This window comes from Hippocampus comes, unplaced genomic scaffold (assembly GCF_001891065.2).
Source record: "Hippocampus comes isolate QL1 unplaced genomic scaffold, H_comes_QL1_v1.1 scaffold8, whole genome shotgun sequence".
Taxonomy (NCBI): Eukaryota; Metazoa; Chordata; class Actinopteri; order Syngnathiformes; family Syngnathidae; genus Hippocampus; species Hippocampus comes.
Genome location: NW_017806153.1, coordinates 18,659 through 42,998, shown reverse-complemented (window position 1 = coordinate 42,998; position 24,340 = coordinate 18,659). Strand labels below are relative to the sequence as shown.

Sequence of the window (24,340 nt, the reverse complement as noted above, 5' to 3'; positions counted from 1 at the left end):
ATATATATATATATATATATTAAATAAATGATAGCACATGTATGACATTGACAAAAAAAGTCAACTTCATGAAAATCAATTGAGAAAATAGCAAGTTCAGATTACATTTCAATGTCATTGCATTGCCCTTGACGGGCACGCCGCCCCATTAAACATGGCCGCCACGTCGACACGTTTGTTTGGGGTGTTGGCGACATCGCCCTGTCAGATCTGTGCCACCAAGTGTTTGAAATGTCCACTAATGACAGCAAACTCTGACACCTTGTCTTCATTTCACAAATCACCTGATTTTCAAACAATACAGACAGCGTTGAAGACACCATGTTTATTTCAGTGACTTAAACATTTGCCCACAAAAACTACTACATTTTTTTTTTTGTCCCACGAGATGCCCTACCCTGCCTGAATATTTATTAACAGTCACCATGTGCCCTCGCAGGCTACTTGTCCAAAGTGTTAAAGAACTACACGGAGCAGGCCTGTGACGGCGAGCTCCTGTCTGCGCGCTGCCCGCCTCGCACCACCATCACGGTCCAATCGGCGTTTTACGGAAGGAAAGGCCCCTCCGACCTCCATCAGTGCCGTGAGAGCTACCAGGCCCTCCTTGGCTATTATGACGCTCGGGGGGATGAGCACTGCTCCGTGTCCACTGCCCTACAGGTAATCACCAAATAAGACGCCCGCTAATAGAATATCGCCCTGTTGCCAATGCTAGCGGGCTAATGTGGCGAACTGATCGGCAACCACATGGATGACTATCACTGCAGGATACGAACACCGATCGTGAACCGACTTTGTGTCATTCGCTCAATGCTGAGAAAAAACATTTCCTCATCATCAAGTCGGCACGAGTTACACAGTAAACTTTGTGGTCAAGGGTTAATTCATATTCGGGGGGCCCGCTGGTGATGTAACGCATTGTGAGTGTGTTTTCCGGTAAATTAAACTTACTGAAGAGGAGGCAGGCTTCTCTTGTTTTCCCGTGACACAAAGCGATTTCATGGGCTCTTTGCCTCAGTATCTATCCCCCCCTCTCAAATTAGGATGCGAGTGCAAGTAGCGCACCGCAATACAAACACACACGCCCGTCTGCCATTCATTCGGCCGTGCGGTGTGTATTTTTAGTACATTGTAGTGTTGAACGGAATAGCCTCGGCCCCCCTTTATGGATGCCCAGAGACATAGAAGCGCATTGTCTTCCAAGTGCAAAAGTGACAGCGCCGTTGTGTGCTGCGGCCCCTTTTCCACCACCGTGACCCGCACTCGGTGATCGACGGCGGAACCGTTCATTTAGTTGAATGTAGCATGTCGTTGACCGAGTGCAGAGACCATCTGTGGCTGGCGAACAGCTAAATTGAATGTCACGTGGTGGACTAATGGAGGATGAAAACTGAGATGGGAAGGGATGAAAGACTGGAGTGGACCTTTCTGGATTTTTTTTAGAATCCTGCTTGAAGTGGTTTTAGGTTTACCTGTTCCTCATTGTGAAACTGTGTTTTTGGTCCTCACCCCCCCCATCCCCTCCACCCCTGTTTAGAAAATGCTGGACGAGTGCCAAGACAGACGGAGCTGTCAAGTTCTCGTCAACAGCCGCGTGTTTGGGATGGACCAGTGTCCCGGCAGCAGCAAATACCTCACGCTCTGGTACAAGTGCAGACCCAGTAAGTCCCTCACTGCATTGCATCTGCTAATGAATATTGATGGTATTTTGCTCCTTTAAAAAGGGGGGGGTGCACAGGATGAACCTGAAAAAAAAGGACTCAGCACATACAGCTACATGTCAGAGGCACTTCAAAAAGGGGGCAGGTGTAAACCCCCCCCCCGTGTCTCATCTCAGACCTCACATAAATCAACCGGTCAAAGAGTCAGCCGAGGCCAACTAAACGATTGCTTGACAGGCAAGGCAGCATTTGGCCGTCAATCATCTGGAATCGGCTCCACCGCCTGTCATCACCCTGAACAGGATCAGCGGGATTGAGAAATGGATGGATATGTTCCTTCGAGGGGGAAAAAAAAAACAAAACATTCTACCATTTTACCAATCAGCTCTCTCCGTGAGCCAGGAAGCTGAGAGCACGGCGACAACAGCGCCGTAATCCCAACCAGACCCTTGTCTTCATTGCAGGCTGGGGGATTTAATCCACTGATCCCGATTTTTTCCTTCCTCCAATCAACAGCTCTTTTGTTCCCTGCCACTTAACCAACGAATTGTCCGTGGGAGGAAAGAAGCGCTGCGTTGGGGGCGGGAGGGGAAAGAAGAGGCGCGCGTAGGATCGAAAGAGGAAGTGAAGGAGAAAGAGTCCATCCATCAGCAAACGACACAACAAGCCAATGGCGCTCCCTTCTCGACTCCTTTTCTCTTCTGCATTCCTGTTGCGCTCCCCACCTGAATGTGGGCTGTTTTTATTTGCCGGCCAGTGGAGCTGCTCTGCTGGTCACAGGTCACCATGACTGGTTGTGTGTGAGGAATGCCGCTGCGTGGCTCTACTTGTCCACCGGGCAACTTTGTCTCTTGTGTGTTGATGCTGCGCGATGCCTTCAGGCAGCTATTGAGAACGGGAACATTTGACATTTTATACCCTATGTTCATACCTGACGACAGTAAATACAGCCTGGAGCAAATGTTCAAATGCAAATGGGGATTGTTTTTGTTGGTCTTGTTGTTAGGCAGATTTTGTATCATCGAATATCTGTTTTGGAAATCACTCCAAAACACCCAAGTGAGATCAAGGCGTTCATTTTGAATCATCGCTCTGTATTAAATGTCGATGACATTGTTTTGACTCCGACAAAAAAATTACAACGGTGAAAAATAGCAAATCAAACTTGGTCCTAATCTTTTTTTTTGTTTGTTTTTTTTGTCCTCCAGATGAATACAAAAGCAAAGTGGTGTGTGAGGAGGACAGGATGAGGCTGAGCTGCAAACGGGGGATGCAGATCGCGGTCTACTCCGCCATGTTTGGTCGCACCCAACAGGGCACTCTTGAGTGTCCCCCGCAGCACAGGAGAGCCTCATCAGTGGGTAAGCAACCATGACGACACTGCCGCGTACCATTCCGTTAAAATGAAAAAAATCAAATTGCATAATTGAGCATTCAGGGATGAACTGTCTTGCTTTTTTTTTTTTTTTTCCTGAAAGGAAAACATACCAGGCGTCACCGTGCGTCTCGCTGTTTTTATTGATGACTCGTACATGTCAGGACTCGAACGCATCTTCAGCACAAAGACCTTCACAAATCCTGCCAGGCCTTAATTCCGCTTTAAGTCTTTTTCTGGGAGGGGGAGGCGGGGGGCGGGCGATGTTGCGCGATTTTACCCTCATGTGCGTTTTGGGAGATTTACAGCTTCCTCCAGTGATTTGTTGACTGACACACCCATTTCGGTGCTTGAAGATGAGACAGATTTATTATCATTTGAAGCCGTTGTTTCCTGGCCGGGCTTTAAATGCATCCTGAGATATATATAAAAGCCCCGTGCACACAGACGCACACATTGTCGGGGCGGAACTGGGTCGGAATGTAGATCGGATGTCATCCCGTGCTCTGATGTGCCGTAGCAAGGGGCACAAGGATTGAATTGCCATTAAGAATGTTTCCCTGCGTGTTTGTGTGTGTGTGAGTGTGCGCCTGGATGCATGACAACGATGCTCATAATTTAACCTCTACGTTTTTATTCTTGTTTACGACGCCAGTGTGAGTTTAAATGGCGAGGTGCACAATGCAATGCCGACATGCCACTGCTGTGTGTGTGTGTGTGTGTGTGTGTGTGTGTGTGTGTGTGTGTGTGTGTGTGTGTGTGTGTGTGGCCCTTTATGCGAACACGGGTTCAAAAGGCTAACACGAGCAGTGTGAGTAAAGCGCATACCGTGCCAATGGAGTGACCTCCACTCCAGTAGCGCAGCAGGTGGCTTTGTGTGTGTAGTGGTGGGTAGATTGGTTGTGTGTGCGTGTGTGTGTGTGTGTGTGTGTGTGTGTGTGTGTGTGTGTGTGTGTGTGTGTGCAATATCTAGTTTCAGGCTCGACATTAAATACAGTAGCGTAACTGTGGCAGTAGCGTTGGCAGATGAACTCTACTGTTACGGCGATACAAAGGCCAGATTAGAGGCAGGGAGAAGCATTGTTGAACCGTCAACTGGCATTTCGCTTTGTGCGCGGTCAACAATGCGCATGGAAACGCCACGCTCGCGTACACTCGCATTCGGGCTGTTCCAGACTGTCGAGTGGGATTCCCCACGTCTTTCATGTGGCTCCCGTGTCACGCCGAGCTGCAGGAAGTGAGCTTGTCATGAGTGACAGCGCAGACCCACACTGCTAATTATCTTTCAAAAGCAGAGTTAGTGACGTCTGGCTCGACATCCAAAGCCGAAATTGGTATTTTTGGTTGTCCTGGCATTTTGGGCATGTTTATTGTCTGCTGTTTTACCAAAAAAAAAAAAAAAAAAAAAAAGGTTTTAGGTCAGTCACAATTGTATTTTTGGAAAACTGAGCTATAGTTTGTGAAATGTGTACATTTTATAGCCAGAGTAGACTACGTGATAGCACGATGAACCCGCGTGACCAGGAATATTTAAAGAGGGAGTGCACAAAAGACATGCGCCCAATTGTAAGACTTCTTTGATGTTATTTTCTCCCCTTTTTTTTTTTCGTGCGGAGTCGGACAGGTCTTAACTGTGATGGAGGAGCCTCAAAGCAGTAGCCCTCTTCTCTCATCTGACTCATTATCATCAGACAAAACTCTTGACATCTAAATTACCCCCCCCCTTTGCCGTGTCTGATATCGCTTTTTCTTTCTCAGGGCCGCTATGCTTTCATGGGTTTCAAACTAAGCCTAAAAAAGACCAGAGGTATGGAGCTCCAAAAAGGACATTGCTATTTTGTTTCAATACACGGTAACTTTTTGCCTCCCTTGGATGTATTAGCAATAAATAATTACTATGTCTACTATTTTTATGGAAGAGGAATTTTAGGTGATATATTGTATTTCTGCGAGTCGTGGCCTCCTCTCAAAATTAATAGCTGGGTGCGCCATCCATTTTACAAACACCTCAAACTGAGTCATACTTATTTTCCTTGATGGAAATAAATAACAGGTGATACAATTTGGCAGGCAGTACTTTTTGTGTTACTCTGAGCACCCCCCTCCCATCATATGGTGTTCCACAGGGTTCAATTTTGGGGCCCCTGTTGTTTCCATTGAATTTGTTGCCCCTGGGTTCCATCTCAAGATAACATGGTGCTCCCTTTCACTGCTTAAGCGAATGACATTCAGAGCTGTCCCGCTAAGCAAAAAGGATATTTTCTCCTTAAGGCCACCTTTGTCCTGTCTGGAAGAAATCAAACAGATCAATTTGGCATCTGTAAAGCAGAACAGATGTCACGTGGAGTTTGTGGACAGAACGTTTTTACAAAAAAGAAATTGAAATTACTAAATGTTTTAGCCCTAAAAGACTCATTGTACACTGTAGTGGAGTAAATAAATGACATCCATGCCACGGCACGAGGAAATACGATATATCATTTAGTGTACCGCTTATGTTCCCACCTATAGCAAAGCACAAATGGCGTTGCAATGAGAAGTCAGGTGTTACTCATGTTATACATATTTTGTGCCCTCAAAATATGCAGCTATCACCTTACACACCATTGCATGTCATATGTCGGCCATACAAAGACTTGAAGTATCACAAGTGGCTTATGTATCAAACGATACGCTTCACATGTAAGTCATATGAGTGGAGGAGGAGATAAAATAGGTCCCCCCTTATTGTAAATTCCCAGACAAGTTGTGTATGTGTGGGGTGGGGTGGACAACCCGGAGTATTGTGTTTGGAGCGGCACCCTCCAGAATATTCTGGGAAATGTGTATTTTCTGAAACATTTGTGCTAATCTTAAGTGAGTAAAAAATAGGTTAGACCTTCCTGTTTGCATCCTTGCATGTTTTACTCACCCATGATGGTACGGTACGGGGCTGTACCATCATGGGTGACCCAAAACAAAGTCTCTCCAATGACTCCCTCACTCCCATTTTTGGATCCTAATCCAAATCCTGTTCTTCTGTGAGACCCCTGTTCTGCTTGTACTCACAGTAGTCAGGCCAGGGAATCCGAATTCGAGCTAATAGGCGCATGTCTGTCAGTGGACACGAACATCAGAAGGAACAGTTTTCAGCAACAAGGCAGGCCAGAACGTCATCATGTCATATTATATCCAATTAGGCTTGCAGTCATGAGGTACTTGGCATGTGTAGCCTGGAGGACTTTATTCAAACGGAATTAAATGTGATGTGAGTCGGAAATGTTTATTTCATTTAAATTGAAGGTTGGGCTTCAACTGGAGTTCAGTAAGCAAGTATGAACGTATTTCGGTTTTTGTTTGGCTTTTTTTTTGGGGGGCGGGGAGTTGGGGGGCTTTTTTGTTACACATATTTCAAAAGCAAAAATATGGCGGTGTTGCAGTATTAATATAACAGCTAAAATGTCCTATTTAAAAATATTTGGGTAAATAATTGTATTTTTATCACCATGTAAAGTTGAAATAAATACATTTTATCGTGCTTCTGTTTTAATTCTTAGTAGGTCACAGTGTCCTGTCACTTTTTTAGAAAAGACCCATTTGGCTACTCCTGTTAACCTTGGGGCTAACTAGTTCCCACTGCCAACATATTTTTTAAGTACGGTCCACATTAATCAACATAATAAAACTGCATCCGTGTTTGCAGTATCTCTTTCGTCTTGCTCCCTCCCCCTTCGTCCATGCGTAACTGCTCACCCCTCCCCTCTCTGCTCTGCGAGGAGACACAAAAAGGTGACTGGCCCCAATTAACCTCAGACGGCTCTTTCTCTCCACTCGATAAGTAGCCAATCATATTGGTCCCTGTTTAATCATGTTGTCCCCTTAGCTCATTAACGGTGACAAACAGTATTAGCCGGTATTGAAACCTTGACTTTTTAAAACCACGCTAAGCTGGCAAACCGCAGATTGGCTTCTTCAGGGATTTTTTTTTTTTTAAAGATTTAAGTTCTCCCTGAAGCTAAAACAAATTGTAAAAATGCTCCTAACCTTCACCTTATCAGTGAGCGCGCACGTGTGGGTAATTGTCCAGTCTCTGAAATGTCTCGACAGTTTTCAAGTTCCACGCTGCTTTCCAACAGGCTTTGACCTCACTGTGTCCTGGTCAGGAATTTCAGATTGTTAGTTCCTGCTGGGGAATGTCCCTTTGCCTCCACCGAAGTGCGTGGGTTCACATTTTAGGCCAATGTTACTGCATTAAAAAGTCCGCGGTCGAATTCACTCGAACATTTCCCCTCTGACTTGTGGCACCGCTCATTGTGGCCTGTTGGCATGTCTGATATCCTCCCCCACCCGCCCGTGGGACCCACAGAGGTGACCCAGTTGAGAATCAAGTGTCCACTTTCAAAGGTTTATCTCCTTGTGTTGTTTATAGAGGTCATAAAGACCATTTTAGGGGTGACACGCAGAGCGCTGAGACTCTTGAGGCCTCTGTAAGGCACCAGGGTCCACCCACATTCCCGTCCACGTAGCAGAAGCGTCTTCATTAATTTTGCTTGCCGTTTTGTTGGGGTGCCATGAAGGCGAGAGAGTGAAAGATGTGTTGACCCCGTCACAATATGTGTGATCTCTCGCCGATAGGTCCTTGTGTGGTGCTTTGCTGTAAAATCCATCTACAACAACTTGCATCCTCAATAAATGGTCCATCATTTTGTCTTCCGTCAGATTGCGAGTCGTCCATCGCCCTGCGGGTCGTCACCTCTCGCTGTCAGGCCAAGAAGAGCTGCGTGGTTCGAGCCTCATCCAGGGAATTTGGGGATCCCTGCTACTCTGGCACCAGGAAGTACCTCAGCGTCATCTACACCTGCGGTAAGTCATCCGCTTCCGACATGTGCCACACGGGGGCGCCGTTTCCCCAATGATAAGCTTCACTGTCTCACCTTGGACACTGTGATTGTATTTATTCATTTTACCAAAAGGGAAAACTGTGTATAGCGAAAGGCAATTATTCTTGGTTTGTGGCATGATTGTGTTGTTGTGGCTTTAAGAACTAGAACCGAATCACATTGTTGGGTGTTCACATGCTGGGATGCCGATGATTATATATTCTTTGTTGCCCGACTAATTCCACGCACAAAGGGATGTAAAACTCCTCGCAAGTCCCAACATTCCAGTTTAAAAGACTTAAATCTGTTGTTTATAGTCTGTGGAGATGAGTGGAAATGATGGTTTTATTCTTTTGTTTGGTCAGTAACGCGCCCCCGGGGCTAATCCCGGCAGGCCAAGGCCGTCGTTCTTTAAACCATTCTCTCGGACGCGCGCACATTATCCAGATGCCCGAACATCCGGGACTGATCAATCAACGTCGTGGCCTGGAGCCTCTCAAATCCGCCACAGCACGGACGACTCAGTCTAGACCTGATTCACACCGGGCTCTCTTGAGTGTCATGTTATCTTTTGAAAGTGCCTTGTCAAATAGTTCTCCAAGTGGCCATCCCCCCCTTTTTTTTTTTTTTAAATCTCGGTAACAACCGCCGGATGCAGACAAGAACAGGCCGACGCTTCAGCCGTGTTTATGGAGTGGTTTTTGTCTTCAATCGTTGTCTGACCTCCCTTATCTGCCTGTGATAACCCATCACGAACTCACCAAACAGCTCGATCAGCGAGCGGGTGTTTGCGAGGAAGGAGGGAGTGGGGGAAGCGGAAGGGTAAATGTTCAACAGAAAGACGCCAGGTTGGGCGATGGAGAGGTTTGAACTTGAGTACGTCGCTGAAGCGGCTGCGGACAGCAAGTTTGCCACAAGGCTCGGGCAATTTTAAATGTCCTTTTCTGACCCAAGTGCTATTTCGCAGTCTTTTTGCAACACGGCAAAATGAATGAAGTGGGGGTGCTTTGTTTTTACGATGGCGTGCGTATTGTAGGTTCTGTGTGGCTCGGTGAACATCAGCTTGAGCTTGTGCGGGTTATCAAAGAATCAGCCTGCGGAGCATTAGACAGTGGAAGCTTGAAAGTCAAACAGCCCGGAGGTCATACGATTCAATCGCCCTACTGTTTGTTTAAAAAAAAAAAAAAACAAACAAAAAAAACCCCACTAAAGGAGTTTCTCTTGCTTACCATTTACTGTGACTGTTCGATGAAAGCGACGGATTCCAATCGGGAACCTTTTGCGCTGCCTTTTTCTAATTTTATCGTGACTTCAACAATAAGCCCGCTAATGGCTTATTTTATATATTTGGATACGCTTTTTACGAGCACTAAGTGTACCACCGGTTTCTTTCTTCTTCAAACGTTCAATATTTACCGCTCAAAAGAGCCGTTTCTTTCGCTATCAAGAAATTCCGGCAGTGCAGTTAAGGTCAAGAGCGACATTGTCAATCACCTTTTTTTTTGTTGTTGTTCTCGACAGAGCATAGTTGTCAGTCAATCGACTTCAAACTTTGCGGAATTTATTGATCTTTGCCGGAGTAAGAGATATAGTTTACGCCGCTAATCCGTGTTCTTGTTCCTATGCGAGTCCCGGCGCTTCAGTTTAGGTCCCTTCCTCCCCCGAGGCATCTCTCTAAACCTAAATCAAGATAAAGAGGCCCTCCCTCTACGACTTCCCGTTTGGTGCGCTGCAGCGTAACGGATGGGCCTCGGTAAGCCTCACGTGAACCATACACAGTAGACTCGGGTTCGGAACACATCAGGGAAAGCTTAACTAATGAACAACGCTAATTGCTGAGGGGGGGGCAGAAATGGATTCATTCGCACCACTGAGCTGCCGCGAAAACACACAGCTCAAGTATTTGGATGTGTAGCAGCTGTCCTCGGGCAGTCGGCGGGGGTACACCCTTGAACCGGCTTGCCAGCCAATCACAGGGCGGACATTGATGAACGACAATCTGTGCACCTGGGGACAATTTAGAGCGTTCCGTTAACCTGCCGTGCATGTTTTTGGAATGTGGGAGTACCCGGAGAAAACCCGTGCAGGCACGTGGGAGAACATGCAACATGTGTTTATACTGGCCCGCTAGCGTGGACCTGCGGTCACTACTCGCTGCTCTGTAGCCCCAAACATTAGTCAACCTCTGGGGGGGGAGCCCCAGAAACATATGTCCGTTAAGTACCCACAAATGAGAATAAACATGTTTTTTAGGATCTGACATCATGCCACACATGCAGTCCTGTGAGGAATCTGGTGCCGGTTCCAAGTCGAAAACCCCCTCAGTTCTCACCCTTTAAAAAAAAAAGTGATTTAGGATGCTTGGCATGATCCAGACCTCAAAATGTTTGATGAACGTTTTTTTTTTTTTTAGACGGTTCCCAATTGCGGTCAAAGAAGAGAAACAGTACTTTGCTTTCATTTCTGCATGCGATGTTTTCTTCTGACAGACTATAAAATTTGGTGGGAAATGCTTATTCGGAACGATCTACTTTCGAGGAAACCCATCATCTCGTCGGCGATCGTGGCTTTCGTTGATACAAACTGTATTACTGTCATTGTGATCGACTAATTGAGGCCCCACCAAAAAAATTTGGTCTTCGACTTTAAATACACAACAAACCATAATCCCCCCAAAAACGTTTTTCAAACTCATTTTACAGCATCGGAGGGAAACCAGAGAGCAAAACGTTTGCGGGTTGAAGAGAAAGTCGGTCTTTGTCTTGGTGCGTTTGAATTTTAGCGAGCAGAAAGGAATGAGGTGCTCCCCGCTCTCGTTTAACACAAACCTGACTCTGCACAAAACAACCGCAGCTGGCACGCTCAGGAACAGCGCTGCGAGAAAATACACGTGACCTCATCTGACCCTCTGTGTGTATGTGTGTGTGTGTGTGTGTGTGTGTGTATTGCATTAATAGCATCTGTTGTGATACCTGCCAATACCCATACAAGGCATTCTGTGTGCGCAATTTGGTACATAGCTTAGCTGCTCTCGGCCAAAGTTAAAAATTAAACATCTGAAAAGTTCCTGGCGCTCCCGAGTGAGGGAGTGGAGGTGGGAGCGGGGGGCGGCTGGCGCCAAAGGGGTTGCCATGGCGACTTGCTGATGCGAGGGGCATGCGGAGATTGTGCTTTGCCAGCAGGTTGAGGTCAGCAGTTGTGTGCCACGCGATAGCGCCTCGTCGACTGTCGTCATCTGCTTATCTGGTCGCCGGCCAAGTCGAGCGGCGCGCACGGACACCAAAGTGCGGTCGTAAGCTCTAATCACCCTCAAACTTTGAGTTTCCGCGTTTTGATTGAGATCACGGGGCGTCGGGGGGTGGGGGAGCGTTTTTCACTTTGAGTAGATTAAAATGCATTTGGGGCAAAGTGGAATTGGCAGAAACGAGAGGTCTTAAATTCCCTCCTCTGTTTTTGCAGCCCCCTCTTGCTTTCGCCCCCACCTTTTTTTTTTTTTTGCTTTCTCCATCCTTGCACTCACACGTTGTCTGTTTATGTAATCACTGCAGCAGTTTTGCTCGCCCGCCGCTCCGAACTAAATGAGTGAACGTGGGGAGTCTTGCTGGGATGCGAACTCTTGACGATCCGGTTCTTAATCGGATGCGATTGACTCACGTAGCTGCAGATCAGTTTTATGCCATTTCATAACTCAATGGTATGAAATCAATCTCTCATTAAGAAATTGTTATAAAGACAGAAATGATGTTTTGGCTCGTCCTCCTCCGGTTCTCGAAATGGCAATTCCAAAGAGCGTTCACGTTGTTGCGATCAACGCGTTGAAGGAAGTCATGCACATCGACACAAGCGCATCTCTCCCATGTCGGCAACGGGATATTTGGGCCGCAAAGTGCAATTTAAGCGACCCCACAAGGGGGCCTCCCCCCCGTTCCCTCGTAAAGTCGCACACTCGGGGCACAACAGTCTCTGCGTCGCTCGGCGCACCGTGGCTCTTTAAATGTTTTTGTTTTCCGTCCAGCGTGTTCAATAGGAAAGTGGTGGTCGTTGGTGGGAGCCAGTGGGGGCTGGGTTGAATTTGGTGTTGGTGGGGGGGGGGGTCTAATTCTTTTCAGCTTGTGGCTGGTTTCAGTTTTCTTCATGCGCTGGATGAAGATGGAGGATGGAGTGAGAGAATGAGGAAAACAAATCAGAAGGAAGCACGAGCGTATTTGTGTGCGTGTGTTGATGTGAAGAAGCCGTGGGGCAAATGAAATAAATGGCTGCACGTTTCCAGGTCGTCCCGCAGCACCGCAAATGTCATGTTGTGATGGCGATTTGCGATTTTCCGACATCTAGCTTCACGTCAGAATCAAAAGTTGATCTGTTTTCAAATGTGAACTAAGTCATCAAGTTTCACTCGACTTTCCCATGGCTGCTATTTTTACCCAACGCTGACGTGAACTGAGACCTGCAGAGGGTTTTTTTTTAAATGTTTTTATTGACCTTCTGGATAAATTGGCCAAACCCTGCCCGGTACACTTCACCACTGTTTCCAGTTTTCTGCGTTTGTGAAAAATGACTCCGACCGTAGTTCACTGGAGTCCCACATCCGTTTTTGTAACCATTCCCTGACTGATATCGATTTCAATCACTTAAACCTTTTCCCCCCCCGTTGTGTTTTTGTTCTCCACGGTGCTTTTCACGACATTGTACGAGTAGGCTGGTTGAGCCTGTTGCGCACCAACCTTCCCTGTTTCATCTGAATGAAATCCCCAGGTCATTTCCTGTAGCTGCACACTGCCGCCTCTCTCTCTCTTTCTCTCTCTCTCTCTCTGACACACGTATCCACGTCCCCCCCATTGTACCCCTCCCCTTTTCACATCCCTCGGACTGCTAACACAGTAGAGTGTTGTGGAGGTGAACACTACTACATGTCCGGCTTGTGTCTGCCGCTTCCCTCTTTCTCACTCTCTCTCGTTCTCTCTCTCACACACACCCTTCCTCCCTCTTTCTCTCGCTCGCTGTCACATTCCTGTTGTCTAAAGCCGGCTTGAACTCGAAACTGGAAGGAAGGCAACAGTAAAAAAAAAGAAAAAAAAGAGACGGCTTCTTCCACCTCCACACTGGATGAGAAGCACTACGAGAGAGTCAGGAGTCACCTTCTTAAAGGGGGCTATTCATTTGTCTTCGCCGCCCCCCTCACCCCCTTGCTTGCTCGCTCCCTCACTCCCTTTTTTTCCCTTTTTTGGGCTGTGCTTTCGTTCTCCTCGGACCCACGCCGGACTACTCACGTGTGAGCTTGTTTTCAAAGCGTGGGGAGTTTTTGACAAGAGCGTCTTTTTCAAGAAAGTGACCGCCCGGACCTTGGAGGTGTTTCCGTTGCAACAATGTGTGTGTAAGTGTCACCTTGACTTCAGTCTGAACACGCTGGGATTAAGTGTTGTTAAATTGGCGCTCTGGGCTGCTCTGGGGATGTCGGAGCATCCTCGCTTTCGAAACGGCTCGCCCGGCGGCATCACCTTAGGGGATGTGGAGGCGCTTGCTTTTGAAAGGCGTGAGTTAATTGGGCTGCCCGTGCTAATTGTGTGCGTGTTGTAAGATTCCACTGAAACATGAGGTAACATGAGCAGAGAGGGCGATTTGCCAGACCCGACTCACCGGATTAGGCTCTTGACAGGGAACCGCGGGTTTGTGTACGGATGAGGCAAACGGCGGTGAGGGTGTCTGCCAACACCGCAAATTCGACGCAAACAGGCGTCACACGTACCTGAATGAGTCACCGTTTTACCGTACGCTTCTTTTGGCAAAGGTTGGCATCGCAGAGTGAGATCAGGGTGATTTTCATGAAACTTGATGGAGCGGTAAATCTCCAAGGGCCCTGTAATTATTCCTTTTTTTTTTTTTTCCCCCAAGTCATGTTGATATTAATACTGAATTTGGCAACAGCGGACGTCTGTGTGAGTTGAACTTCGAGCACCTGTGAGGAATGAGCCCACCGGGAAGAATCTCGGGTCACATTATGTAACCGCGGCAAATGAAATAACTAGAAGTATGCTAGCACTAGCGTCAACACGTCAGTTGATTATTTATTTCACCTCGGCAAAGATGAATTCTGTTAGTGTTGAGAATGTAATCTCACTCACGTCTCTGTCTTCACCCTTTTCTGTTGGCAGAACCAAATCCTAGTTCTGCTACCTCCTGAGGCGGTGTTCCGAGTGTACCGAGGTCACACCGCTTACAGTAGCTGACCACTCCATGTTCATCGAGCAGATTTGTCTCATTGTGACATTTGAGGGAAATGTGGCTAGCGATAACAAACACAAACATACCTGCTCGCGTTAGCTTACCCTGTTGCCATACCTTAGCTCCGGATGCTAACCCTTTTGGGCTAACGGCATCTTTCCAGTTGCTTCTTTGTAATTCCCCGCATGCGTTTTTCCAAACTCACATTAAAACCACGTCATCCCTCGTAAACAGAAGTCCAAAACGAGGTCATATCGCGGATGGGAAAACAACAAAAAAAAAAAAAAGTGGTCTGATTGGCTGAGCGAATCGTGTTGTCAACACGTGGCTTTCCTTTTAGTGACGCCTCTTTGCCTTCCTCTCACCACGAGCCAGATTTCCCTCCAGTTGACTCTGTCCGTGTCCGGCGCGCACTCTTGCAAATCCTCGTTCCTCCCAAACCACAAGGGACGCTTTGTTAGTAATTTATGAATTAGCCTGCGGTTGAGGTTACGAGACGAGACGAGAAGGCAGGCGGCGCAGATACCAGAACCGGAATCGACATCGTCGGCTTGATGAGCACATTTCGATTAAACCGAATGTAAACTTTCTTATCATTCCAGATGAGCTCTTAATCTCGTGATGTCCTCCACAGATTACGTTTGACGTGACAGTGGAGAATGGCGCTCTGTACTTTTTCTTTTTTTCCCCTCCCATGTCTGTACTGCCCGTACACATTGACACACGTACACATGTGATCCAGGGCTGCGGCAATAGCATGTAAATCCGTGTCTGGCCATTAGATAAGACTGACGGCTGAGTCGTTAAAAAAGAAAAAGGAAATAAAATAGTATGTGAGGAAAGACAGTCTGTTATTTTTATCGCTCTTGTGTAGCACCATCGATTAACCGTAGGCCATATTCAAGCACGAGTATTTCTACTGAATTATATTTGTGCATGCTTGTGAGCGTTGTTGTCCACTAGAAAGCTGTGTGAATGGAAAGTTCAAACTTTCTAAACACACTGCTGTTCTCTTGACGATTATTTGGGGCTTTTCTCCTTCGTATGAGGTCATTCATTTGCTTTTTTTAATGATTTTTTTATACAGCATTATATTTCGACATAACGTCACCTTCCCCCCCCTTGTTGCTTTGGGCATGCAACTGGCAAAGTGACTTTGTATGGCAAAATCGTCTCGACTGCATGCAATTTGTTCAAGACCCCCACGTTAGCGCCCCCCCCCCCGCGCCTCGCTCACGCTCCCCTCACATTTTTCGCACTCATTCCGTCATCACCCATTTGCACCGCGGCATCAAATCGCTTTATTTACTCTAGCAAGTCGGAGTAGAACCTGGCACTCGACTAAACGTGTACTGTAGCTGTGTCTGCTCCAACCGCCCTCTTCTCGACTCTTTATTGGAATTGGGAGGGGGCAGGGGGGAGAGAAATCGTTCTCATGTTTCCAGTTTTATGTGTTCTGAAACTCAGCATGCATTCATGAAAGTCTTTCTGTTCTTTTTTTTTTTTTTCTCAACGTGGTCTTTTTCTCTAAAAATACTCCATGCTGAAGTTATTGGGTAGGTGAAAAGGGAAGCGGCCGGGGGGGGGGGGGTTGATAGCCAAAGCAGATGTGCTTCCAACCCTCAAAAACTTGCTGGGGGTGGAGTATTTTATTTTATTTTTTTTTGTCTCCTGCCACCCTTCCCTGTCATTTGTATATTCTTGATTCTTCATCGGATACGGTTCCACCATCCTGGCTTCATGCGTCTCCGTACCAAAATTTGTGGTCTAGAGAAAATAAATCTTCCTCGCCAAAGTTTTTGAAACTTCTTGGGAGTATTCGGATGTAGTGCTGCTCATATCTTTGCCATGAGCTAGATATTTAATCAGATTTGACATTAAGAAGAGAGATCCGGAAGCAACATCTTATAATCATGCATATCCTCTTGAAACATTTAACCCTTCCATGCAACCTGTAACCTGAAAAAAATGAGATGTCCACTATAGTAACCGCTGTCCCCGAATGGGTTCATCGGATCTTGCCTCGCTATTTCTCTAATCTTGTTTTCGAAGGCGTCAAGGTGGAAGCCACCAAATGCCTCGCAAAATTTTCCGTCTCTCAACTGGATGCGACACGGTCGTCTCGAATAGGCTGCTGGTCGAGTCACTTGCGCCGTGCTGGGTTTGAAAATCTCCCAGCCAACTCCATCACCGCGATCTTTGGCAAGAAGCCTCTGATCTGGTCCCCGAACACCACGGCTGCCTCACTCTTCCTCTTCCTTCCAGCTGAGGATGAAAAGATGAGGGAGTCACTCTCACTTGCCTCCTATGGCATTTGCCCCCCCCCCCACCCCACACCACACACATCTCAGCAGCAGGCCATCTGTTTCCTGCCCGCAACCTGATCCCGACGAGGTTTTTGCTGCTCGTGAGGTGCACGTTGAAGGTTGCCATGTCGCCCGGTACGCCACACTCGTCGTCTTATAGTTGTCGATGCTTAACCGTGTGCTGTTATGTGACACGAGCGTGGCGGAGTCAAACAGGAATCTTTGGTGAGCTCGAACGTAGACCATCAGTAATCCTTCGACTGGTACCCGGCAAAAGCGGGCTCAAAATTGTAACGTGACGGTCTGGGACTTTTCACGATGCTAACAAACAAATATGTGCCGTATTGGTGAAAACGGATTGGAATACTAGCGAGAATGGAAAGAAATGCTTTAAAACAGTGGTTGGCAACCTTTTTGGGGGGGGGGGGGTCACGTACCAGTTGAGACAAGGGCATGCGGTTCGCGGACTGGCAACCATATTTCTTTAATTGCGTTTAAATTACCAGTTTTAAAGCACCGGTCCTGACAACCAAAATGATAATAGAGAAGATCAACATTTTATAAACAGACATTTTCTTTTTCATTCTTTTCAAACTGTGTTGTTCTACTGTAAAAAATAAATAAAATAAAACATTGAACTACTCAGAAATTGACCAATATGAAATGATAAATACACCTTATGATGTAAAACATAATCATTCTTAAGTTATGATTCTCCAGACGGTGTGAGCGTTGTTGCTAATGGCTAGTTGTTAGCGGCTAAAGGGCTAATGTTTACGTGGGGAGGCCGTGCAAAATTTTTCATGCTTTCCAATCGATCACTCGTCGCGTGACTTGTTCAAATGATTCAGCGGGTGTCTTGTCTTGTGCCTCATTTTTGACGACATGCCGCTCACAAAAGCTTCCGCCTCCACGTCGCCGGGGGAGGAACCTCTCGTCAAAATAGCTTCATCTTCGGAAGTCAAGGCTGCGTGTTTGGTCAACTTGTTACGATTGCTGTTTACTGCTTCTACATTTTAATTTATTGGCGGATTCTGTTGATTGATTTCAACTCGCAAACCGATTTTAGAAGCGAGACTCCGCGGTTGGCGACCACTGCTTCAAAAGACATCCCAATTCTCAAACATGCCTACTTGGCAAATGTCGGGCCTCACGACCAATTCCCTCCCTGAAAAAAAAATGCTCGACTGCTTTTCTTTTGTTGAATGTGTTTTTAATTATAGCCGGCCTACCCAAGTCGGTCGCTGATCAGTTGCGGCATCGGCCCGACAATTGCACTCGCGTACTCTCGAGCGAGTTGCTTTCTATTTGGATCTTGGCATTTGGCCACCAAAAACATACGAGTCGGGCAGCCCGAATGAGCCCCGCGGTTCGTTTTTTGCTTCGACGAGACAATGAAGGAGGAAGTTTTATGGTCACCTTGAGTTTTTAAACCTCCTTGCTTGTATTTTATTTTGAGCGTCGTTAGCCTTGTGATTATGGGAATTTTTCCGTCCCTCTATGCCCGACTCCGGACCCCTTTATCTGGCCGTGTGTTTGGTTTTGTAGCAAATTCTATTATAACATCCGCAAAATAAAGCAAATCCAGACTGCCAATTTGTTGGGGAGGCCTTTGTGCTCTCCCCCCCACCTTGGAGCCGTGCTCACAGAGCTGTGCCAAAGGATAAAGATATCAACAATGATTATTTTGTACCACAAACACGCACGTGCGTTTAGAATCCGAGCCTTTTCCAAAAGAGTCTCCCCCCACCCGAGAGAGTGTCTGGACTGAATGAAGGGAAGCAAAATGATTTCTTCCCTGGTAAAGGTCCAAAGGCTGGAAGAGGTTTTGAAGACTCGGCGAGACTGCAACCATGTGTGCCCTTTTGTGAGTCTCGCGTGTCTTTCGTTCACCTAGTAAAAAAAAAAAAAACGTATTCGCTGAGTGTTGATGTGAGATTTGCCCCATAAAGGTCAGCCTTTATTCCTCATCTGGGTGGTCCTCTCTCGTTTTTACTCCACACTCTCATGCATTTGGAATGTCCTTGACCCCGTGCGAACCATTTGAATGAAAGAAAGGCCGCACTGTATTTATCAGCCTCACTGAATTGATTGAGCTGTTTTTTTTTTTTTTTGTCTTTTTCTGCAAGCGCGATCTTGCCAAAACTCTCCGACTGACTTTCACTGCTAAGAATGAAGCCAAGAAAGAAGCCATTACATTTGGAAGCAGATCTGTAGCCGATAAACAAATAAATCCCCAAGGAGCACAATTCGGGCTCATGACAGGACGCCGAGGCTTGGCAAACCGAGCGCAGGCACGCAGGCTAGCTCTCAGCACTCTGCTCAGTGGAGGAAAAGTTTGGATACTTAATCCTACGTACTTAAACGGAATGGGGAAGCAGATTTTGCTCATGTAAAACTGAAGTCACTGTCACTCAGAAGCGTTTCTGAAGTTTCGTACGGCATTGTATTGGGTTTTCGTTGGGTTTTTCCATGAACCCAAAAAAAAACATTCCAAGAATGTTCGCCACATTTAACAGTGTGGTTCCCCTTTCGTCATCTCGTTTCGCCCCCTACCCTGCGTCTGCTGACTCTGGCCTCAATCGACATGTCGGCAAGGTGTGCTGTGCAGTGTGTTTGAATTAAGGCGTCAAGTGTTGGCTCGTGCGCTCATATCCACTTGGGTGAGTCTGTTTCGCCTCAGTCGCGATGTGCTCCCCGAAGCCAAGATCACAGATCCAGTTGCAATTAGCAACTCCGGCGCGCTCGAGACCTCGGCGGCAGTTTGAAGAGAATCGTAGTGCAGATTGAATCAAAAACGGTCAGCAGTCAAATGAAGATCAAGATTGACAGTTTATTTCATCAGTAAAACAATTATTTTGAAGCTACCGCCGGTCTTTATTGAGATGCCTCAACTCCTCTCAGCTCATCAGTACAGCGCTAATATTAGTTGTTGAAGATGTAATGAGTATTGTTATATTCTGTCGACACGTGTTGCTGCGATGTTTTTATTCCGTCGCTTAATGTCAGCGGCTTGAAGGCTCTGTCTCCCGAGGGCGCCGTTGTCTTCGAGCTTTCAATTTTGAGTCGCTGCAAATTGCACCTTTTGCAATCGAGCATTTCACAGTCTGTCAGAAGACTCGAACCCTCGATGCTCTTTGGTTTCGTCTTTTTTATCTTGTGCAAGAAGCCTCTTTGAGATAGTCCACCAGAGGAGGAAGTTGAGGGGATATTTATCTTGAAGGCTTTTACGGCGGCGTCTGTCGGAGCCCGGCCATCAGTCACGCTTGCGTCTGTCTCGCTCACGCCTTCTCGCTCCACTCTTGACCCCTCAAGGCACCGATCAGCATCTGTTGGGGGCTCAAGCTGTTTTAAGACCGTGGCTAAGTGGACAGGGTCAGAAGAAAGAGGGGGGGGAGGGGAAAATAAAACGGACAAGCTGTAATTCGGCGTCGGTAATGCCAAAAGTGTTGGACCCGCAGGAGGCACTTCGAGAATGGAAAACAGCGCTCAGCTATTTACAGTACGGTGTGTTTATACACAATCGCAGCATTTGTTTGCCGCTTCGTCCCTCTAATCTGTCCGCCATTCTCTTTCATACGCTAACAGCTGTACTTTGCAGCCGACCTATAAATAGCTTTTTTTTCCCAGAGTTGGTTATCACTAGAGCAGCCAGCAGCACACTGTCAAAACCCAAACAAAAGGTGCAGACGAGTGTGTGAGACTTGGCATCGATCCTTGCGACTGTTTAATGCTAGCTAAAACGTCACCTCGGGAGAAATGAAACGAGCAGAGAAAAAGCAGGCGTAGTGTCACGCCCTAAAGCTAGTTACAGTTTGTTTTCAGCACATGAATTGCAGTGGAAAACTGGAATTGAAAGACTGAGCCACCGTCACGATGACCTCACGTGAGATTTACGCTTGTGTGACTGAGTTAAAATCTTGCCTGTGCTGTTAAGAGTTTGGGGCTACAACAGTGTGACCGTTCAACAGATGAATTAATTCTCTTGTGAATGTTGGATGGGAAAAAAAATGAGGCAAAAAAGAAGTGATAAAAAGTAGTTCAGTGTTGTATTTTCAGGCTAGTGAAAAGACAGATGGCTTTTGCAAGTGGCATGCATCATGGTGGTGATAAGGGCGATGACAGACCAACCCAGACCTCGCCAATCTATACCAACCACGCAACCCTCCCCTGCGCTGTCAACATTCTGCGAGAACGAAAGCGTGCCTCCCGAAATTGCATGCGTGTGACAAACTTCCATATTTCGTAGGTGATGTTTAAGGCGTGTAGGATGTCGCTCAGACTCAACATGGACTGGTTAGGACTGACGAGAACCTCATCTAATTACCCAACAATGACAGGGTACGGACAGACAAGCGTTTGGCTTTTCCCAAAATGATAACGAAGGCCAATGTCAAATGATAGAGTAAGAAAAAAAAATGTGATACAGATGCTGAAGTGTGTCGTTTCTCGCTATTCCGGAACAATGGTTAATCTATTCCAGTCATCTGTGGTGTTTACGACAAGGCCAATTTGATATGGAGGGAGGCTTTAACGTAGCGTGTGATTGACTCACCATAGTCACGGCACTCGCGCAGACACTGTTCCCAGCGTAGCTTTAAAATTGGGTGGTGTCCCACAGGGGTCATTCCTCGGGTTTTGGCGTTTCTCTCTATTGCCTTTGTGAACATGACGAGATTGCATTTCATTTATTTGTAGATAATGTACAGTTCTATGAAAGAAATGGAAGCACTGTGACTGCTAATTTCTGTCGTTCTGCGTTTGAAGTTGTGCAGTCTTCCCATTTTTTAAAAATTATTTATATATTTGTACTCTGCACCTGCCTCCAAGATGCACACTTTTCTGGCCAAAATTCGGTTGAAGTAAGTTACACTTCCATCTAAAGATGATGTTAAAGTTTCTTGACGTGTTACCACCAGCATAATTCCATTACTTTCCAAGACATTTCGGATTCCCTCCAAAATCAATTTTTGACGTCTTCATCCAAAGGCTCTCTGTTGTTAATTCCTGACATGACTTTGACATCCAAACTCAAATTCAGTAGTGCCTGGTGACTTTGAAAACGGTCACATAAACAGATGTGCCACAAGTCCAGATGTGGTTCAGGGGACAGTTATTTCTTGCAGCATCGCAACCCCCCAACCCCAACCCCACGCCACCTCCCCAAAGAACAGTCAGAATTTTTTGGAAGGCAGCTCGTAAATCAGAGTTCAAGACCCATATTAGACATCTGGTTCCTCATAGAGGTCCCAAACTTACAAAAGCATTTCATGTTCGAAAAAATCTCACGGCACGTTAACCAACAAAAAAATTGTCACGAAAAATGTGTGCCATGTCAATCGTCGATAAAATATTCGGCTAGGAAAAAAAAAATGTTCCAGGATCCATTTCGGGAACAAAACCGAAGTATGGAAAACCAAGCTTGACATTAATACAACCAGAAACCAGAAATACATGGCCTCCAATATTTCACAATATTGGAGGCCATGTATTTCTGTGCGGCGGCTCCTCAGTTGAGTGGTTTTGTCACTCGTTCTGAGCGCGCGCTTGTCAGAAATGCGACTGTTTCTGTCTGCATCCATGCATGCGTGTTAGCACAGTTAGTTATCTTATTGTATTATTACTTGTACACAACAATTTCACGGATTATGAGTTTTGTAATCGCTCAAGTCAACTATCTGTTTGTTGAATTAGGTTTGAAGTTTCTTTTTGTCAAGACATTGGTCTCTTTTGGTGAAGAGAGAAACTCTTAACCGAGCTGACAGTTTCGGCTGTCACTTCAGCCTTCGTTGAACCTGTCATTGCTTCCTTGTGACGCGTCTTCAAAACAGCTATTTGTTGTTGGTTCGATTATTTTTCGAGTGTCAACAAAGTAACAAAATGATTGCAGAATTTCAACGTTATCTTATTTACACAATCACAATTTGACATTTCTGTACAGACTTGAGCAAGGATCATGGAAGTTGACATGTGAATTGCTTTTGCGGGCCAAATAAAATGATGTGGCTGGCCGGGTCTGGGCCCCCGGGCCTTGACTTTGTCACCTGTGCTATAATTTGTTCTGTAAACAGCTTACAGTTTACACAATGTACAGAAGTGAAACAAGTATATGAGCCAAAACTCGGTCTCGTCTTTTGTTTTATTTTTGCTCTTGGTTTTCAGTGATTCTTATTCAAACATTTACAAATAATCACCGTCAATAACTTCCTCGCATGGCAAGCTTCCTGCCAACAGCCAGTGATTGTTTCCTGCAGAGACTTCTGCCTGAGTTAAGAGCCTCACTCGATGGCAGCTGCCCAGATTGGAACATTCTAATTGCGGCTTTTTTCGAAGATTGAATTTCCTCTCACTGTACGTGTCCGTGAGTGTTTTTACAACCAATGTTATGAGATGTCCTGTATCTGCTGGTTCCGACTTTGTAGGGCATACGTGATGCCGTTTTGTGCGAGCCGAAATCCACAAAGCATTGTTTCCACAGCCACATCAAAACGGCAAGAGCTAGATTGCGATTTATGGCTGTCGTGAATAAAATTTGATTTAGGCCTATCAACTGTGGAAAATGTACGTTAATTACTGTGGCTGTTCAAAACTGTGCGGTCACATGAATAAGTTTTAAAAAAAACTGTTTGTCCTCTGAAGATTGAACAGAACAGTGTCTTTTGTGGTGGCAATGCAAGAATAAAACGAGTGTGTTCATCACGCCCCCTGACACGCATACTTTCAGTCTATTTGGTTTAGTGATGTCAAAAGCCAGACTTTTCACAATGCCGTGTTTATGCCGCTGAGGTCATTTGGTGATGCTATCCTCCGCCAAACAAAAGCCCGTCTTGTTTACGTTTGGAATACGTGCAATCAAAAGTGCTCCTTGTCAGATGGTTGCTGTTTGGAGGTTTTCCAATGGGAGGGGGTTCAAAGTTAGAGAATTTAAAGGAGAAATCTTTCGCGATTGCTCTGTTCGCCTTTTGCGCGTTGTGCTGCCGGAGTGCGGAAAGTCTGTCCTGTAGGCATCTGTTCACATCAAACCTACACAAAAATATCGCCACTCGCTTAGTGTAGACATCTGGGCAAAAGGGTGTTTAATTTGCTGGCCTTGGTCTGATCTCGTTTTGGATGTAGTGTGGTTTAATATTGCATTATATCCCCTCTGGCTTACGAGGGCTTTGTCCCAACTGCATTGCTCAGCACATGGGCTGCGAATACACACATTCACACACACACACACATAGACACACTTTGGCTCGGAGAAAGCGCCATAGAGAAAACAAAGCTGAGCCCCGCCAGTGTAAACACAGGCCATTGTTGCGAATGCGCTTGTCCCGCCTGGTATCTTCGCGCCCAGCGGCCATTCAAAGCGGTTGCCGCCAAGCCCTCGTTTCCGTCCAGCAGAACACCGGCGATTGCCAACCGCTGAGATCATCAGGCCGGTAGCAGGAAACGAAATTCACTTTGGGGGTGGGGGGGGGTATAAATACAAAAAACAAATAAGAAATAACATATAGTGGGAGGGCGATGAATAAATTAGGATGAATTAGGTTTCATCAGTGCATCTTGGCTAGATTACTGTACTGTGTTTGGAGTCAGCCAGTCCTCCCTCGAGCACCTCCAGTTGGTCCAAAATGCTGCTACTCACCTACTGACTGGAGCTGTTTTTATGCGATTTATTGTTTTCACAGTCTTTTTCTTTTGTATGGCTGATTTTTACTTGATGTACAGCGCTTTGTTTGCAGCTGCGGTTGTTTTTAAAGCGATCAGTTGAGTATTTGGAGCGGATGTGTGTGTGTCACACGATGGTGTGTCATAACTGTGACCCTGGGCCACATATGCAGCAAATTAGAGCCAATCAGAAGCCTGTAATCAAGGTGTAGTGTGGAAGATGGTTGCAGCGTGGTGGCGAGAGCAGGGGGCGGTGCGGGGTGGGGG

The 24,340-nt window shown here is 46.3% G+C and overlaps 1 protein-coding gene across 2 annotated transcripts in view; it reads left to right on the top strand.

Moving 5' to 3' along the window:
* Positions 1 to 24,340, top strand: part of eva1aa (eva-1 homolog A, regulator of programmed cell death a) — a 40,213-nt gene that overhangs the window by 10,138 nt on the left and 5,735 nt on the right. The window contains exons 2-5 of one of the 2 annotated variants that reach the window (XM_019895001.1): positions 440 to 660; positions 1,538 to 1,661; positions 2,870 to 3,022; positions 7,735 to 7,878. In XM_019895001.1, the coding sequence (XP_019750560.1) occupies positions 440 to 660; positions 1,538 to 1,661; positions 2,870 to 3,022; positions 7,735 to 7,878 (642 nt within the window). Of the gene's footprint in view, positions 1 to 439; positions 661 to 1,537; positions 1,662 to 2,869; positions 3,023 to 7,734; positions 7,879 to 12,728; positions 13,267 to 24,340 lie in introns of those variants that run through there. The other variant, XM_019895002.1, reaches the window with a different exon arrangement.